Here is a 15,082-nt window from a genome sequence, read left to right as displayed (position 1 = left end):
AATTTCATATGCGCAACGGGTATATTGCGAAGCTAATCTTGAATAATAAATATATTTTGAGGTACTTGAAAGAGAAATCTCTCTCGACATGTGTGACATAGGCCGCAAAGTAGTATTACCTTAGCTTATAAGATCTCGTTAGGCACATTACACATACTTTCAAATTCCGAACACAAAGAGTGACGCGACGTAGACGCGAAATGTATCTTATGTGAAAAATTTGTATTGTGACATATCAAATATTTGATATATTTTCACACGCTGAATTCGCTTTATATCACTATACAGTCAAATATAGTATAAATTATATGACTATTCTAGCTTTTATTAAAATAGGCTTTGTTATTTTAATAAAAAGATAGAATATTAAGTATTGAACAAGCTTTAACATGGCGAAATGTATCGAAACCGTTTCGTGAACTTTGATAAATTTCATATAAATATAAAAGAAAATTATTACAAGAATTTTAAATTTTTTGCGTTCATTTTATTCTTTAAAGATTTATATTTTCAACGTAAACATTATTTTTCCTTAATGAAGAAATCGGATTTTATATATATATATATATATATATATATATATATATATACACGGATATTTTTCTATATGTACATAATATATACATGTCAATTACATCTTCTACAATCGGTCAGGTCATTCATTCCTTGCTCATTCATACTCTCTTTTTTTCTCTGTATCTTACATTTATAAACTTGTAATCGTCAGTCTTCAGGCTGCAGTCTGTCAACAATTCTATTGTCACTAAGGGCATATTTACAGGAGTAGGAAGTTATTTGTTTAACTAGAAGAAGAGTCAGTTTTTCATAGTCATATCAAGCACTACACGATTTTGATGCTGCCGTTATCAATGTGTAGTTTCGACAATGTCTTTTTAACGCGAAGAGCAGTTAAGCGAACTGGTGGATTTGGATGCCAACATTCCGACATCATTTTGCTTAACGCATATAGGATCTGTAAGGAAAAGAGCTATTCGTTATCCGTAAAACCTGGGACAGTTAAAACGGAAATTTGTTTTTCTCAGAAAAGTATTTTTCTTACCGAATCGTTATCCCATCTCGTTGGAATAACTGGACGCAATCGTTTTACGCAGACTACCAAGCGCATATCCTCAAAGTCTGGATCGTTTGGTACGACATCGTGATAAGGCAAAGCATAAGGCTCTGCCATAGTATTCTTGCCACCTGTGACACATCTCCTACACGCTTCCCAAAATACAAGACCAACAGAATACATATCTGCCATTTTGAATGCATCAAAGGATGATGTATTCAAAGTCTCGTCCAACACTTCTGGTGCCATGTAACGTCGAGTACCCACTCGAGTATTTGGCGCGATGTCAATCTCTCCACTCTCGCTAAAAAAAGATAATTTTTTCACTCTCAATTTGCAATTCTAAAAAAAAAATACTAATAACAAAAGATATATCTCTTAAATTCTTACGTACCTGATGTAGCGAACTGCCAACCCAAAGTCAGCTATGGCACATTCTCCGTTTCTCTTGACTAAAATGTTTCTGCTCTTAATATCTCTATGAGCAATTGCGGGTTTCCCTTGCGTGCCAAAGATTTCCGTGTGCAAATGTGCGATACCAGACGCAATCGACGAACAGATTGCTAGTAAGGCTTGATGATCTAGTGCAGTTGTTTGCAGGTAATCGAGCAATGAACCTCTTTCGTGATAATCTGTGATCAGCAACATCTGAGTCCAAGAGCCAGTTCCTTTAATATCGGCAGCAATGAAGCCGAGGATATTATCATGTCTCATAAGGACAGTTTGATAGATTTCCGTTTCTCGGAACCAAGACGCCTCTTCTAACGTGAAGAAGACCTTCACCGCTACTTTTTCACCACCTCGCCATCTAGCTAACCATACCTCGCCGTAACGTCCCTTTCCCACGCACTGCGACATGGCTAATTGTTTCGCAATTGTCTGTTGTACTAAGAGTGGTAATCCCGAACCTGATCCACTGCTCTGATCTATGAAGTCCTTGAGGGTTCCTTGTGGCACTAGGCATGGATCTCGCTCTTTCTTCCGGCATTTAAGATATCCGATTCCTATCGCTATCGAAGCGATGACAAAAATCGCTGACAATGTTATTATTAGGATGATTAGTGGCACCCCCGATGATATGACCATAGGACTGGTATCCACGGTAGGACGAGATTTGTGAGTTATATCGGGAAAGTGTTCTTTGTTGCATAAATTCGTATGATTACAGCACTTTATCCTCTTCTCTTGTAAGTGAGGAACTTGATTTCCCTTACATTGCATGAAACCTCCCTCGGCGGGCGGCAAGCAACCGAACGACCACTCGGGAACGTAGTCCCCCTGCTCAGGGTCCCACACTTCTTCCACAGCGCTGAAACATTGGCCTCCAGGTCGTAAGTCGCAAGTCCCATTTTGCCTACCGTCTGGACAATGTCCGTCACAATAGCAAAAACCGCCCAACACTGCAACAAGAAACATCGATAGTATTATTAGGCACTGAGTATGAATGAATCAATAGTATATACTTAGGGAAAACATGCAAGATTCTAATATTAATCGTGTGCAGTCATTCAAACATTTTATTTTTGAACATGATTCCTCTGAGATTAATACTTGTTTATAAGCGAGCCAAAGAGTGGCAAAGTAGGAGATGCGTTGCTATATGAAATAATATGAAATCAAGTGTACGATGCGTTGCGCGAGATGCTAAATAACTTAATGATAATTGATAAACTAGGCGTAGAGTTGAGCGAATTCGAGAGGCTGTTTGACAAGTCATGAGATGTATCGTGTAGGCGAACGACCGTCGTCGCGTCCCACGGAGAGGCGTGCACCACCACAAAGAGAAAGGAGTGGTAGGTGCGTCCCGACTCGGAAATCGGGGATATTTTTCATAAGCGTCTCTGCATGCAAATTGACGTAAACCATCGGGGACCGATAATTCTCGCTATTAAATTTTGCGCACGTATAAAAGCGCGATCAGCACACAAATATGATGAAATATATGTTAACGGATCATAGTGTTAATGGGTCATCAGTAAAAGAAAATGGTATGATAACAAATAAAAATAGAGTAAAAATCTGGAATGAATTAGATTCTGTAATCAGTATATTATAGAAAACAGCTGCACGTATAGTAGTAAGCGCTTGTACCATTGAAACGCATCAAAATTTAAGATGTAAACATAAAGAATATAATTAGTATTTATACTGAAAAAAATGGTGTTCTATTAAAAGCATTTATTATTTTAATTGAAAATAATTTTGTTAATTCACAATAACACTAATAATGGGAGAAATATATCACATTCTTGTTTTAATAAAATTTCGTTAAAACTGTTATTGTTGTGTGTGTGAATTAACAAGATTATTTTCAATTAAAATAACGTTATTGATATCATATCATTTTTATTTTCAGTGTCTGATCTTTCTAATATTACGAAAAAAATATTTCTTTTCAGATCGGTAATTCTCATTGAAAATATTTCTACTGTCGTTCATCAATACTTCGGCCCAGTTGCATCAATATCACCTTGACTTTAAGGGTTTTAAAGTAAAAAAGAGACAGAGACAGAAAGAGTTTTAAGCCTCACTTAAAATCAAAGTAACGTTGGTGCAATCGGGCCTTAATCGTTTAAAATTCAAAAGTCTGTTTATCAAATCTCAATTATGATTTGCAGTGACGTGAAGGATCCAGAATTAGAAATGACTCCGAAATGAATCTGACAGACCATGAAACCGGAGGAGTTCGCCACGAGGTATCCGTCTCCGTCACGGTGCCCGATAACGGCGAATTCGATGCAAACATACGGTGTCACGTTTCTAACGAGTATGCAAGCGCGGCGGCACGACCGTCGCGGGACACAAAAGGAGAAAGAGGAAGAAAGCCTGGCGCGCGTGGAGGCTGCGCTTATCTACCGCCACGGAATTACTCTCTCGCGTGTCTATTTTACGGTGACCGCTCTATTTATAACCCACGAATATCTGGATGACGGATTCGATTCTTCGCGCGCGTTCTGCGTTCGTTCCATCGCACACTTTCTCTTCTTCTTCTCTTCTCTCGTTAAGGATGTCGCCAGAATCTTTTAACCAGAATCTTTTACTGATCCGACTCTATTTGATCCAAAATATAATTTATGTTTTTACTAGTATTTTATTTATTTAACACTACAAGGACCGAGATAGCCAATTTGACTCCTTCGCGAAATTCAAACTAATATAATTTTTTTCAATTGTGCTTCCACGTGATAACCTTTTGTGACTTTTCGTCATTTTTCATGTTCTTAACTTTAATAAAAAAATTTTCAACTATATAAAATGGTTGAATTTTTAATTGTCTACCTAGAAAGACCGTTGGAGCCAATTTGGCTGCTTTAGTGTTAAAAACTATTATTTTTATTTTAATATTATACTAATACTTTATTTTACTTTACTTAAAATTTTTCTCCGGTATTTCATTAGCAGACTTCGCCTCTGTTAATCTAAGATCTTTTTTCTGTAAAAAAAAAATTGTTTACTTTTTTTACTTTTCAGACCTTTTTAATCATATTGATCTAAATTGATATGATCCTACAGTAAATTTGAACTAGCAGGGTTAATTTTAGTATAAATCTCGAATAATTGAATTTTGAATTAGTCAATGAATCTGATGTTGAAAGCGGTGCCAAGGATTTGGATAAAGCGAAACCTGAAACCGAGATAGTAATAATCTATTAAATACCTTTTCTCTTTAGATCTAAAATCCTTCTAAGAAGTCTATGTTGAGTCGAATTACATGATAATCTCAGTTTGACTTAGCGGAATTCGACCTGCTAACTTTCAGGAACCGTGACCGTGCCTTTTAATAAACATAAACAAGAGGTATAAATGTGAAAGCAACGAACTCTCGACGGCCACGATTCACTTATCCTTACATATCTAGAAGCGAGAAAAATAAATAGCTTCGCTGAAAGTATTTTTCCACATCAACAATGTTCTGTCAACGTGTACGATTGTCATATGGATACTATCGCTGTCATGACTGGCGATTAATGACCGTATATGAGAACACGCGAGATCTGGGAAAGGAATCGCCTAAGTGACACTTATACCGTGATATCGATCTCGGCCTTATCCAGATAGAGCCACAGTGGCGGATTTAGAGCTCCAGAAGCCTTACATAGCCTTTAGTATGATGGATTTCTGAAGAAATCTGTTCAATAAGTTATATTTATACCTAACTGTTTCTAGTTAAACTTGTTTTCTTTATATACATAATTTGAAAAAAAAAAAAAAAAAAAAACTACTGCATTTACTGCTTACTTTGATCGTTGCACTCTACTAATTTTTAAAAATAAGCACGTTGAAAAAAAATTCTGATTGAAAATGAATATTTTGATCATATTAACCAGAATTCTGGTAATTATAATTGAACGTGATTATTTCGACTAGAATTCTAATAGATTTAAGCAAAAAATCCTGATTTCCACTATCAATCTAATTAATGCAATCAGACTCTTTTTTTGGTGCATTTATAAAATTAGAGGACTATCAGAAGACTCAAAGACCGATGCATTGAAGTTTTAAAACCACAAACTGACGACTATAATTTGACCAATCAATCTTAAAATCCTTCGTCAGCAACATGTAATTTTGCACCTTCCGTCAGCAACCTTGGTCTTTAAAACTTTAGTGTAGATTTATATATCCTGTACAAAATTGTATAAAAATTTGAAAAATTACTGTGAAAATTTTAACAACGTTTTTATTATCATATAGAAGTCTCTCTCGGAATGTATTTTATTTATTTTTTACATATTTAAATTTAGTAAACTTCACAATAAAAAAATCTGTGCCTTCAAAGTCCCACATTGCCGGATGAGTTAATTTCTGGTTGGTTGAATTATAATCTTCAATACGTAATCTAATGCGGGCTTTAAGTCACACTACGCATTGCGAAGATGAATCGGATCCGGATTGCGTGTCACGGATCGTAAAATAGAGAATCACCTATTCTGTGATTGACTATTTGGATCCTTGGCTACTTCATTTTAATTGACTAGTCAATGATTCAAGATCGATTCCGAATCCAATTCACATCAGCAATGCGTAGTGCAACTTAAACTGTGCGCGACCAATCGATGGTCTTAATTTTAATCCTCTTTAATTTTGATTAAATGATTAAAGGATTTAATTTGGATTAAATGAATTCTGCAATTTGCAATCCTCGTAGATTCTCAACCTTTTGAGGTCGAGGATTACAAATTGCGGATCAGAATTCATTTAAATTGGAACAAAACGAAAATTGAATGAAAATTGACCATCCGATTAATTAAATTCTAATCTTTAGCTCATAATTCACAATCTCTAATGCGTAGTTTGATACAGACTCAACAATCGGGTCCCCGAACGAATGCTTATCAATTCGACCACCACTGGCGAGAAAAGTCATAATGAACTGTTTAGAAAACTCGTAAACGCGCAAGTGTGCGTACGAGCTCGCGCGATCGGCCGAGAGGCGGTAACGCGCATATCTGCTTTCGTGCGGCTTTCGCGACGCAATCGGCGCTCGTAATCGCACGAAGGTTTCAATGAATCGCGCGAGGCGACGCGCGACGTGCCAGCTAGTTGCGGACTTTATCAGCGTGGCAAAGAGCAGTATCAGCGATAGCCCCGCGCGTCTATGAGTCGCGCCGAATCGCCAAGTTCGCCGGCGACTCTAGAAACGCGGCGCAGCTATTTCGAAACTGAGACATTTTTTTTTTAATTAATAACGTTTGATCGCAATATTCCGAGCTATAATAGAATGACGTCAAAGGTAATCGAATTGGAGAAGGTGCGGTAGGGAATATTTGTCACGCATATTCCCTGGGGAATAACCGATAAGCGGACGAATGTTGGTAAAAAAAAACAGGCATTAAGGTGATTGCAATTTATCGGAGATAATAAATGAAATTGGTTACCAATTTAAGTAAGTGGAAAAAACAGTTCAGTAAATATTGAAGTAGGCTAACTTCGTGAGAGGTGATTTTGATTTGTATTACAAGAGGGCATTGATTCCATGTCGAGTGAGAAAATTATTCTGTTATCTCCTTCTCTGTTATCGCTTTATCAATATTTAAAAAGTCAATAAAAGAGGTATACGTGATTATAGGAAGATCTGTGTTTCCACCGGAAAAGAGGTGTTAAGGTACACTGAGAAAAATTTCTGATTGAGAATGGAACGAACCAAAAGATTAATCATATCAATCAAAAGTATGATTATCTTTTAATTATAATTATAATAGATTCAACCAGAAAATTCTTGCTTGTCCAATTTCAGAATTTTCAATCAGTGCAACCAAACTTCTCTCCAATGTATCATTAATAAAATGATTTTATTTGTTAATAAAGGAAAAGCTCTTTGATCTTTGATCTTATCGTATCTTTATAATTCCATAATATTTATCTCATATTATTTATTATCGCGATGTGACTTTTAATTATTCGCTCACCGGCTGAAGCGATAATCTCGAAGCGACAAACTCTGCATTGATAAAAGTTCGGTTGTTAATTGGAATTCTGGTCGAAAATACCAGAATCTATTATAATTCTACTTATGAGAATTCTAGTTGAGGTAACCAGAATTCTAATTGGTATGATTGGAATTTTCTGGTTCGTTCATTTTCAACCAGAAATTATTCTCATACCCGTTTCTATCAATGCAGATTAATTTTAATCTATACGGAGAGAATTTTCTTTTAAAATTTACCCTTAAAATATATGATAGCTATGATACAATACAATATTTTAAAGATTTTTACCATCCATTTCAGTAAAATTAATCAAACTTATTTTATACTTTATTGTAGGTTTATTAATGAATGAGAGAGATTTACATTAAAATTCTTCGAAATACAATGTTGTCTCGATGACTACCATATTTTCAGAGTAAAAGAAAAAAATTCTTTCGGTGTAGTTAATTTCTATCTTTTTCTAATTCTAAGAATTAGAAAAAAATGAAGAGTAAATTAAACCGAGATTAAAGTTAATCTGCATTTGTAGAAATGGATATCAGTGTGATGTAATTGATATCGAAAAGGGCGACAATTCGGAGGCGGCACGTAACTTAATGGCATTCGCGCTGGAAGCGTGCATAGGAAACTTAATACCCACGTCGCGCTGCAAATAATATCGTCGAGAAAAGCAGTGGGAACTCACGGACGGATTTGCGCGCGTAATCGTGATACTCCGCGATCATAATTTTCGTGGAAGGACAATCAGCGTGTATGTAATTCTACTCCGCAAACGTGCGGCGTGATTGCGAGGTGGAAATCCCCAGTCGATGCAAGAGAGAGAGAGACGTGATCATCTCCGGCGCGAGTCACAGCATCCACGATTGTCGATCGAAAACTTCCAGCGAGCTTCAATTTTCGACACTACAATCTTCTATAATTACTATAATTAGTTGTTAGCTGCGTTCAAATAAAGTAACTTTGCAATTGTCGTGAAATTCTTTAATACGTCGCTGTAATTGATGTTGCCCTTCGCTGAAAAAATGTTTGGTTGTTGGTTGAAAATGGACAAACCGGAAAATTCTGATTATATCAATCAAACATTTTTTTCAGTGTTAGTTTCTCACCGGATTTTGTATAAATCAATCGTATTAAAGGAAATTATACAACAATTACTGAACGCAACCGTTGAAATTGGCTTAAGTTTAAATAGCTATTTGCTTGTTTCTAAAATCCATTTCTACCAACGTATTATTAAGATTAAATTTGTTGCTTGAAAACTTGGAATCCCAAAAAATGTTGCACTCAAAACAAGATAAATACATAGAAAAAAATTTCTCACTTTAAATGGTTGAGAATGGACGAATCAGAATTTTCTGGTTAAATTTATTAGAATTCTAGTTGAAATAATCAGTATTCGATGATACAATATTTCTGGTAAAATTTACTAGAATTCTTATTTTTTACTAAAATAATTATATCAATCAGAGTTATATCTCAATTAGAATTCTAATAGATTTTATCAGAAAATTTTGATTCGTCCATTTTCCATCAGAATTACTATTTAATTCAGACTATTTTTCTCAGTGTATATATTTGAGTACAATATATATATGTATGTGTGTGTGTGTGTGTGTGTGTGTGTGTGTGTGTGTGTGTGTGTAACCAATTTCAGCGGATAGAGTATCCAGTTGATAAAAATGCACATTAGAAGGAAAAAGCGATTAGAAGAAACAAAATCTATTAAACCTCGGTCAGCCTTTTAAATAATCCGTTTGCCGAAACGACTCATAAATACCTTCTGTCTATATATCAATTCGCCTTTTTCATTGCCGCGTAAAAAAATGTTTTCGCGCGTCTACAGCCTCGAACTCTGGACCCACCGAACGTGGGGCTTTTTATTCCAGACTTAAATTATCGGGGATCTCATTAATCATTCTTTTCACTGAGAACTACTACTTTGTTATTCTGATCGAGCGTGCGTACGCGCGTTTTTTCCTTGCTTCTTAATCATATTTTTTTTTTACATATTTCGACAGATAATATATATATATATATATTCTCTTAAATACCGGGATTACAAATCTTTATCTGAGAATACGGTCGATACGTTTCCGGCATCGCACTTGAAAAAGAGTTCGTCGCATTGCGAGCGAGAAGTCACATGTTACGAAACAGCGTATTTTTATATCCCGGATACGACTCGCGCGCTTGCATTGAGAAAGGCCGCCTTTTATTCGCCTTATTCATCACGTACGCACGATGTACACGCGCGATGTCCTTGCGGGATCTCGCGGAAAAAAATCGCGTACGTCGTACGTCATATGCGACGTAAGAAAAAAAAGAGAGAGAGAGAGAGAGAGAGAGAGAGAGCGCAGCGCGAGAGGAGAAAGGCAGAGCGGATTGGAACAGACCCGTGTTTTCAGTGCAAAATTACTGCAGACTCCGGCAAGGGAAAAGGAAAGGGACGAGTGCCATGTCTCGCTGAAACGACGTTTATCCTTTGATGTATTTCGAGCCCTATGCACGCGCTCGCTGAGGCAACATAAACAATCTCTCCATTTCCTACGGACAGACAAATGCCGTCCCGGCATCTTCGCGCCGCATTTAGCGCTGAAAGTGCTCGATTGCGTTGCTGCGATTATTAATGTCCGTTTCTACCAATCTAGATTAACTTTAACCTCGGTTCAACTCATTCTTCATCTTTTTCTAGTTCTCAGAACTGCACCGAGAAAAATATCTGATGGTTGAAAATGGACGAACCAGAAAATTCTGCTACGCCCATTTTCAACTAGAATTCTAATTAATCCAATCGGACACTTTTCTCCGTGTAGGAAAAAGATGAAGAGTTATAATTGGACCAAAAATAAAATTAAACTACATTGGTAGAAAAGGATATAAATATGATAATTGTAATTAGACGTCAATGACTGTGGGAGATTGAAGCGATAATTGAGCGTTTTAGAAAACTATTGTTTTTAATTCAATGTTTTTTTGAAAAGCGCAAAAAATACTCGGTAGCTTCAGTAATGACGATAATATTGCAGAATACATTCATCGTTGTATTATTCTACTATCGGCCTAGCAATAATTTTTTTCTGATGTAATGGGATCATAAGTTGCTTACGCCGATCAAACTTCAATTAACTTATTAAGCTTATACTCTATTTGTTAAAGTGGAAAAAATAATTGAGATATTATCTTCTATTGTTTCATATATGAAAAGGATTCGATTAGGGACGAGGAATTATATATAATTATAAATTTTGCAATTGTGTGCTAGTTGATCACTGATTAAGTTAACCGGAATTTCATCACAGTTACTCTTAACGCATGAATGAATCTGATTGCATATATCGAGACATGTATCAGGATATATTTAGGACGCGTACTTCTCGTTTCAATCTTAATGTGTTGTAACTGTTGATTATTGGAAAAACGGCAATATCGTAGAAATTTTTTAAACTTCTGACGAAACTAATCGACTTTTGGAGTCATATATAAATATTTTCTGATTATACGTACATAATTTTATATTTATCTATTAAAATCGACTATTGCGATAATTATTGACCAAATTAATTCCAGTCTAAAATCGTAATCAAACTAGAGATTGTGATTGAATTGGAATTTAATCAATCAAAGCAAAGTTCATTAAACTTGAGATTGTTTTCTTTTGATTGGTTAAATTTACCCGATCTCAATCTCTAATCTGATTAGAGCTTAAAGTCCATTTCAACCAATATAAGATTAATTTTAATCTGAATTTAACTTAATGTTTACTAATTTTTAGAATAGTACATTGAACCGAAATTAAAGTTAATCTAACAGGTAGAACCGGATTTAAGAACGTTATAAAAAGATTAAAGAACCATATCGTTTCAAAACAACTTGAAGATAATATTTCGTAGTTTGAGACAATTGAGACTATTAATGTTGGGCAAATAACTACAATAATATTATAATCATCATAGCAATAATATTTCTCAAATAATTCACAGTCGTAATATTCCGCGTACTAAGAGATTACAAAATTTATTTATATGATATATTTCGCTGAAATAAATCCTTATTTAAATACAGCAAATTAAAATTTTATATAGCAATAAATTATCTTTTTTTTTTTTAGAAATAATGAGATATATTTCACAAGAATACATCTAGTCATTACAAGTTTTTTTTATCAATAATCAATAAATATCGAAGAAAACGTCACATATAACAATTACTTGCGAATATTTTTCGACCTATTCTCAGTAAACGAGAAGTTTGAAATGTGTTCCCGATATATACATATGTAAACAAATTCTAGTAAAACCTTCAACTGTATATGCTCTCATGTCGCAAATATATATGTCGAAAATGACAACATATACAAAGGAAAGTAACTTTCAACATCATTTTCATAACAAGGTCCTATCTGAAACGAATGATTTAACTTTCCTTTCGTCATAAACATCAAATATGGTCGCTGCGCAGATTAAGAAAAGAAGGTATTAAAAAAAGCAACGGTTGTATGATCGCATTGCATTTCAAAGGGTTAAAGTCTGGTGTCGTCATCCCCCGCCGATACAGAATCGCGCAGCAAGATCCAGCATCGGTCGGTCCAGCATCGGGATCTGGACCCTACGATCGAGACGCGCAAAGAGAGAAGCCCGTGAGAAAGCGGAGAAAAGAGGGAAAGAAGAAAAGTGGAAAAGGCGTCTCGCGAGAGAACGGCACTCTCGTCGAGCCGACGAGAGACGGCACGAATTCTCAGCATCGCTGGTATTTCAGTCTCTAACGTCGGGAACACAGCTAACCTCTCATCTTCGTCTCCCTCTCCTTTTCTCTATTTGTCTCTCTCTCTCTCTCTCTCTCTCTCTCTCTCTCGTTCCCGTCCCGTTCAGACGTAAAAAAGTACGGCCGCGTGCAATGTTGAACGGCGCAGAAATTCCACCCGTGAAAACGTATCAGTGGGAGAACGTTCGATTTAATTGCGAGGGAAAAAAAATTAATAACGTTACTGAGCGCTGTAAAAAAAGAAAATGCAATTAGGTCTGTCCACTTGAAATTCCTAAAAATATTTGCAATTAAAATGAGATAAATATATATTAAGACTTTGAGGAAAGAGAAAGCGATGATTGCTAAGGGCAAAAAGTGTAAGCAGATCTGTTACTGTTACAAAACAGCCGGAAGTGCTTTGTAATTTGAGACATATGAATGTTTGGCAAATAATGACGATAAAACGGAATCGAGAAAAATATGCGTCGCACGGAATTATGAGGGTCGCGGAATCAAGAAGTGTCACACGAAGGTACTGTCGATCGCCGTTGCGTCGACGGAGTTTCCCCGTATCTAGGGGTGTTTCCTCGAAGGTATTAAAAAGAGTGCGATACAATCGAGGGATTCGAGGGCGCGTCGAACGACGATCCTTCACGATGATGATGTTGGTTAATCTTTTGGCGTTTCTCGGCTGTCAGTTCAGCTAGATTTTATAATCTTTAGGCTCGATTCTGCCAATGTAAGATCAACTTTAACTTCGGTCCAATTAATTCTTTATCTTTACCTAATTCTAAGGTTTAGAAATATTTTTATCTTTTTTTTCTTAATTGTTAGAATTAGAAAAACAATAAGTTAAAGAGATTAAAAGTTGATCTTACATCGGTAGAGCCTTATTATATCCATTTCTACTAATGTAGATTAATTTTCATTTCGATTCAACTAACTTTATCCCTTTCTAGTTCTAAGAAATAGAGAAGACGAAGAGAAATTGAACCAAGATTAAAATTAATCTACATTGGTAAGACATGAATGGACAGTAAAGATATCGTTACACTGTCGGAGGTTTTATACATGGTAAAATAAAGAAGCTGCGCGACAGTGTGATCGTTATTATCGTTATTAAGAATTTCGGAACACGGGCCCAGAAGGGAGAAAGACGGGAGTCGACGGAGACGCGAATGTGCGAACGAAACTCGCGCGGCTCGCGGGACGGCGGGCGCGGAGGACCGAATCGAGGAAAAGGCGGAGAAAGAGAGAAGAGAACGGCGATCCGGTTGAAACATCTGTGCGGCAGAAGGCGAACGGCGCGGGGACCAGGGCGATCGTTTCGCGCGTCGCGTCGCGTCGCGCGGCCAGTCCGCATCCGATCGATTCTCTCTCGCGCGCGGCCCGACAGCGACGGGACGCAAACGTTCTCCGCGGCCACTTCGCCTCGCCTCGCTTCGCCTTCTCCGCTGCCCTTCTCGGCAGCAGGCAGCATCTCGCGTGCACACAGAGACACACACAGAGCTACATACGCGTACGCACGCATGCAAGAAATGCGAACGTACGCACGCATGTTACGACGCGGATCGAGCGCGTAGCGCGTCACGTAAGGAGGCGGTTGTACTCACCGCCGAGGTATTTCGCGGCAAGCACTCCCAGGCCTAGCCACAAACCATATTTACATCCGCCCGAGTTAGCGGAGAGCGCAGCCATTTTCTACTTTCGGGAGCACATACTTCACTGTGACGTAGAGCGCTCCGCGTCAACCCGCAAGGCGCAGGCCGACTCGCCTCGGCTGTCTCCGCCGTGAATCGGTGGGGGCGCGTTGCCGGTGGTGGGGGGACGCCTCGTACGTCGTCGGCAACGCCGACGAAGAGCGACGATCGACGCCGCGTGAGAGAGCGAGACGATGTTATCAAGAGGGATCGGGGCTCAGGTCTGTGCTAAGGAACCTCTTCGCCTCTCGCTGTCGAGAGTATCTGATCATGCGGCGCGATAAACAGAACCGAGAGACGCAATGACGAAGTGACGAGCGGTCTTTAGTATTAACTCGGATTACACGATTTTTCGCGCGTTGCGAATGCTACGAATGCAGAATGATTTTAAATGGTAACTTTTTAACTTAAAATCGATATCTCGATTTTGTCGTAAAGAGTATGACTTTCTAATTGTCAATAAGGGTAGTTCTTTGGATACAAAATTTAATGCTGCAAGCGTCTTTTTCGTTACGGACGAATTTTGTGTGTGTGTGTGTGTGTGTGTGTGTGTGTGTGTGTGTGTGTGTGTGTGTGTGTGTGTGTGTGGGTGTGTAGAGAGATAGCTATATATGTATATAAAATTGCAAAACTAATCAAATCGTATATTACAGGTTTCCTTTGAAAATTAATGAATGAAGATATTTGTAGAACAAGATTATATTTTTTAAAAGTTTATTATTAGTGGTAAGTTTATGTCTTAATAATATTAAAAGATGACCTTCTTCGAATCAGTTAGTCGTAGATAATTGTTGTATCATTAGATCATAGTTTCGTGAGTCACTCTATATATGGGATTGGTACAATGATGGTAAGAAAAAAATGTTTGGTACTTTTGCATGAACTATAATTGCATGTACAATTGCGGTAAAATAATTATGGTTATAAGCTCTACTTTTTTTAATTATTGCTGTTATAATTAAATTAGTAATAATATTTATAGTTGTACAAAGAATATATTGTTGGCACTGAAAATGTGACAAATTATGGTAATTGCGATCATTTTTTTCTTTAAATGTACGAAAGTGACATATTTTAAATCGGTATGTTACCATAAAAATCGGCGGCAATATTACACTATTTTTTTTAAGAAATTA

General features: G+C 37.0%; 1 protein-coding gene across 1 annotated transcript; it reads right to left on the bottom strand.

Moving 5' to 3' along the window:
* Positions 1–599: 599 nt before the first annotated feature.
* LOC108753512 (bone morphogenetic protein receptor type-1B) lies at positions 600–13,961 on the bottom strand. Its single transcript, XM_018495120.1, has 4 exons — positions 13,860–13,961; positions 1,467–2,472; positions 1,061–1,376; positions 600–973 (listed from the first exon to the last, which is right to left on the bottom strand). Exons 1-4 carry the CDS (start codon positions 13,942–13,944, stop codon positions 842–844), a joined length of 1,539 nt encoding a protein of 512 aa, XP_018350622.1. The 5' UTR covers positions 13,945–13,961; the 3' UTR covers positions 600–841.
* Between the last annotated feature and the right edge of the window lie 1,121 nt (positions 13,962–15,082).

Source organism: Trachymyrmex septentrionalis, unplaced genomic scaffold (genome assembly GCF_001594115.1).
Source record: "Trachymyrmex septentrionalis isolate Tsep2-gDNA-1 unplaced genomic scaffold, Tsep1.0 scaffold7, whole genome shotgun sequence".
Classification (NCBI taxonomy): domain Eukaryota; kingdom Metazoa; phylum Arthropoda; class Insecta; order Hymenoptera; family Formicidae; genus Trachymyrmex; species Trachymyrmex septentrionalis.
This window is presented reverse-complemented; position numbering and strand designations above follow the sequence as displayed.

What these genes read in the sequence shown, in the direction of transcription:
- LOC108753512 (XM_018495120.1), bottom strand. Translation starts at nt 13,944, where the DNA reads ATGGCTGCGCTCTCCGCTAACTCGGGCGGATGTAAATATGGTTTGTGG. An exon ending in TGCCGCGAAATACCTCGGCG is followed by an intron (nt 2,473 to 13,859) that starts GTGAGTACAACC and finishes TTCTTGTTGCAG; the next exon opens with TGTTGGGCGGTTTTTGCTAT. An exon ending in TTGGCAGTTCGCTACATCAG is followed by an intron (nt 1,377 to 1,466) that starts GTACGTAAGAAT and finishes ATCTTTTTTTAG; the next exon opens with CGAGAGTGGAGAGATTGACA.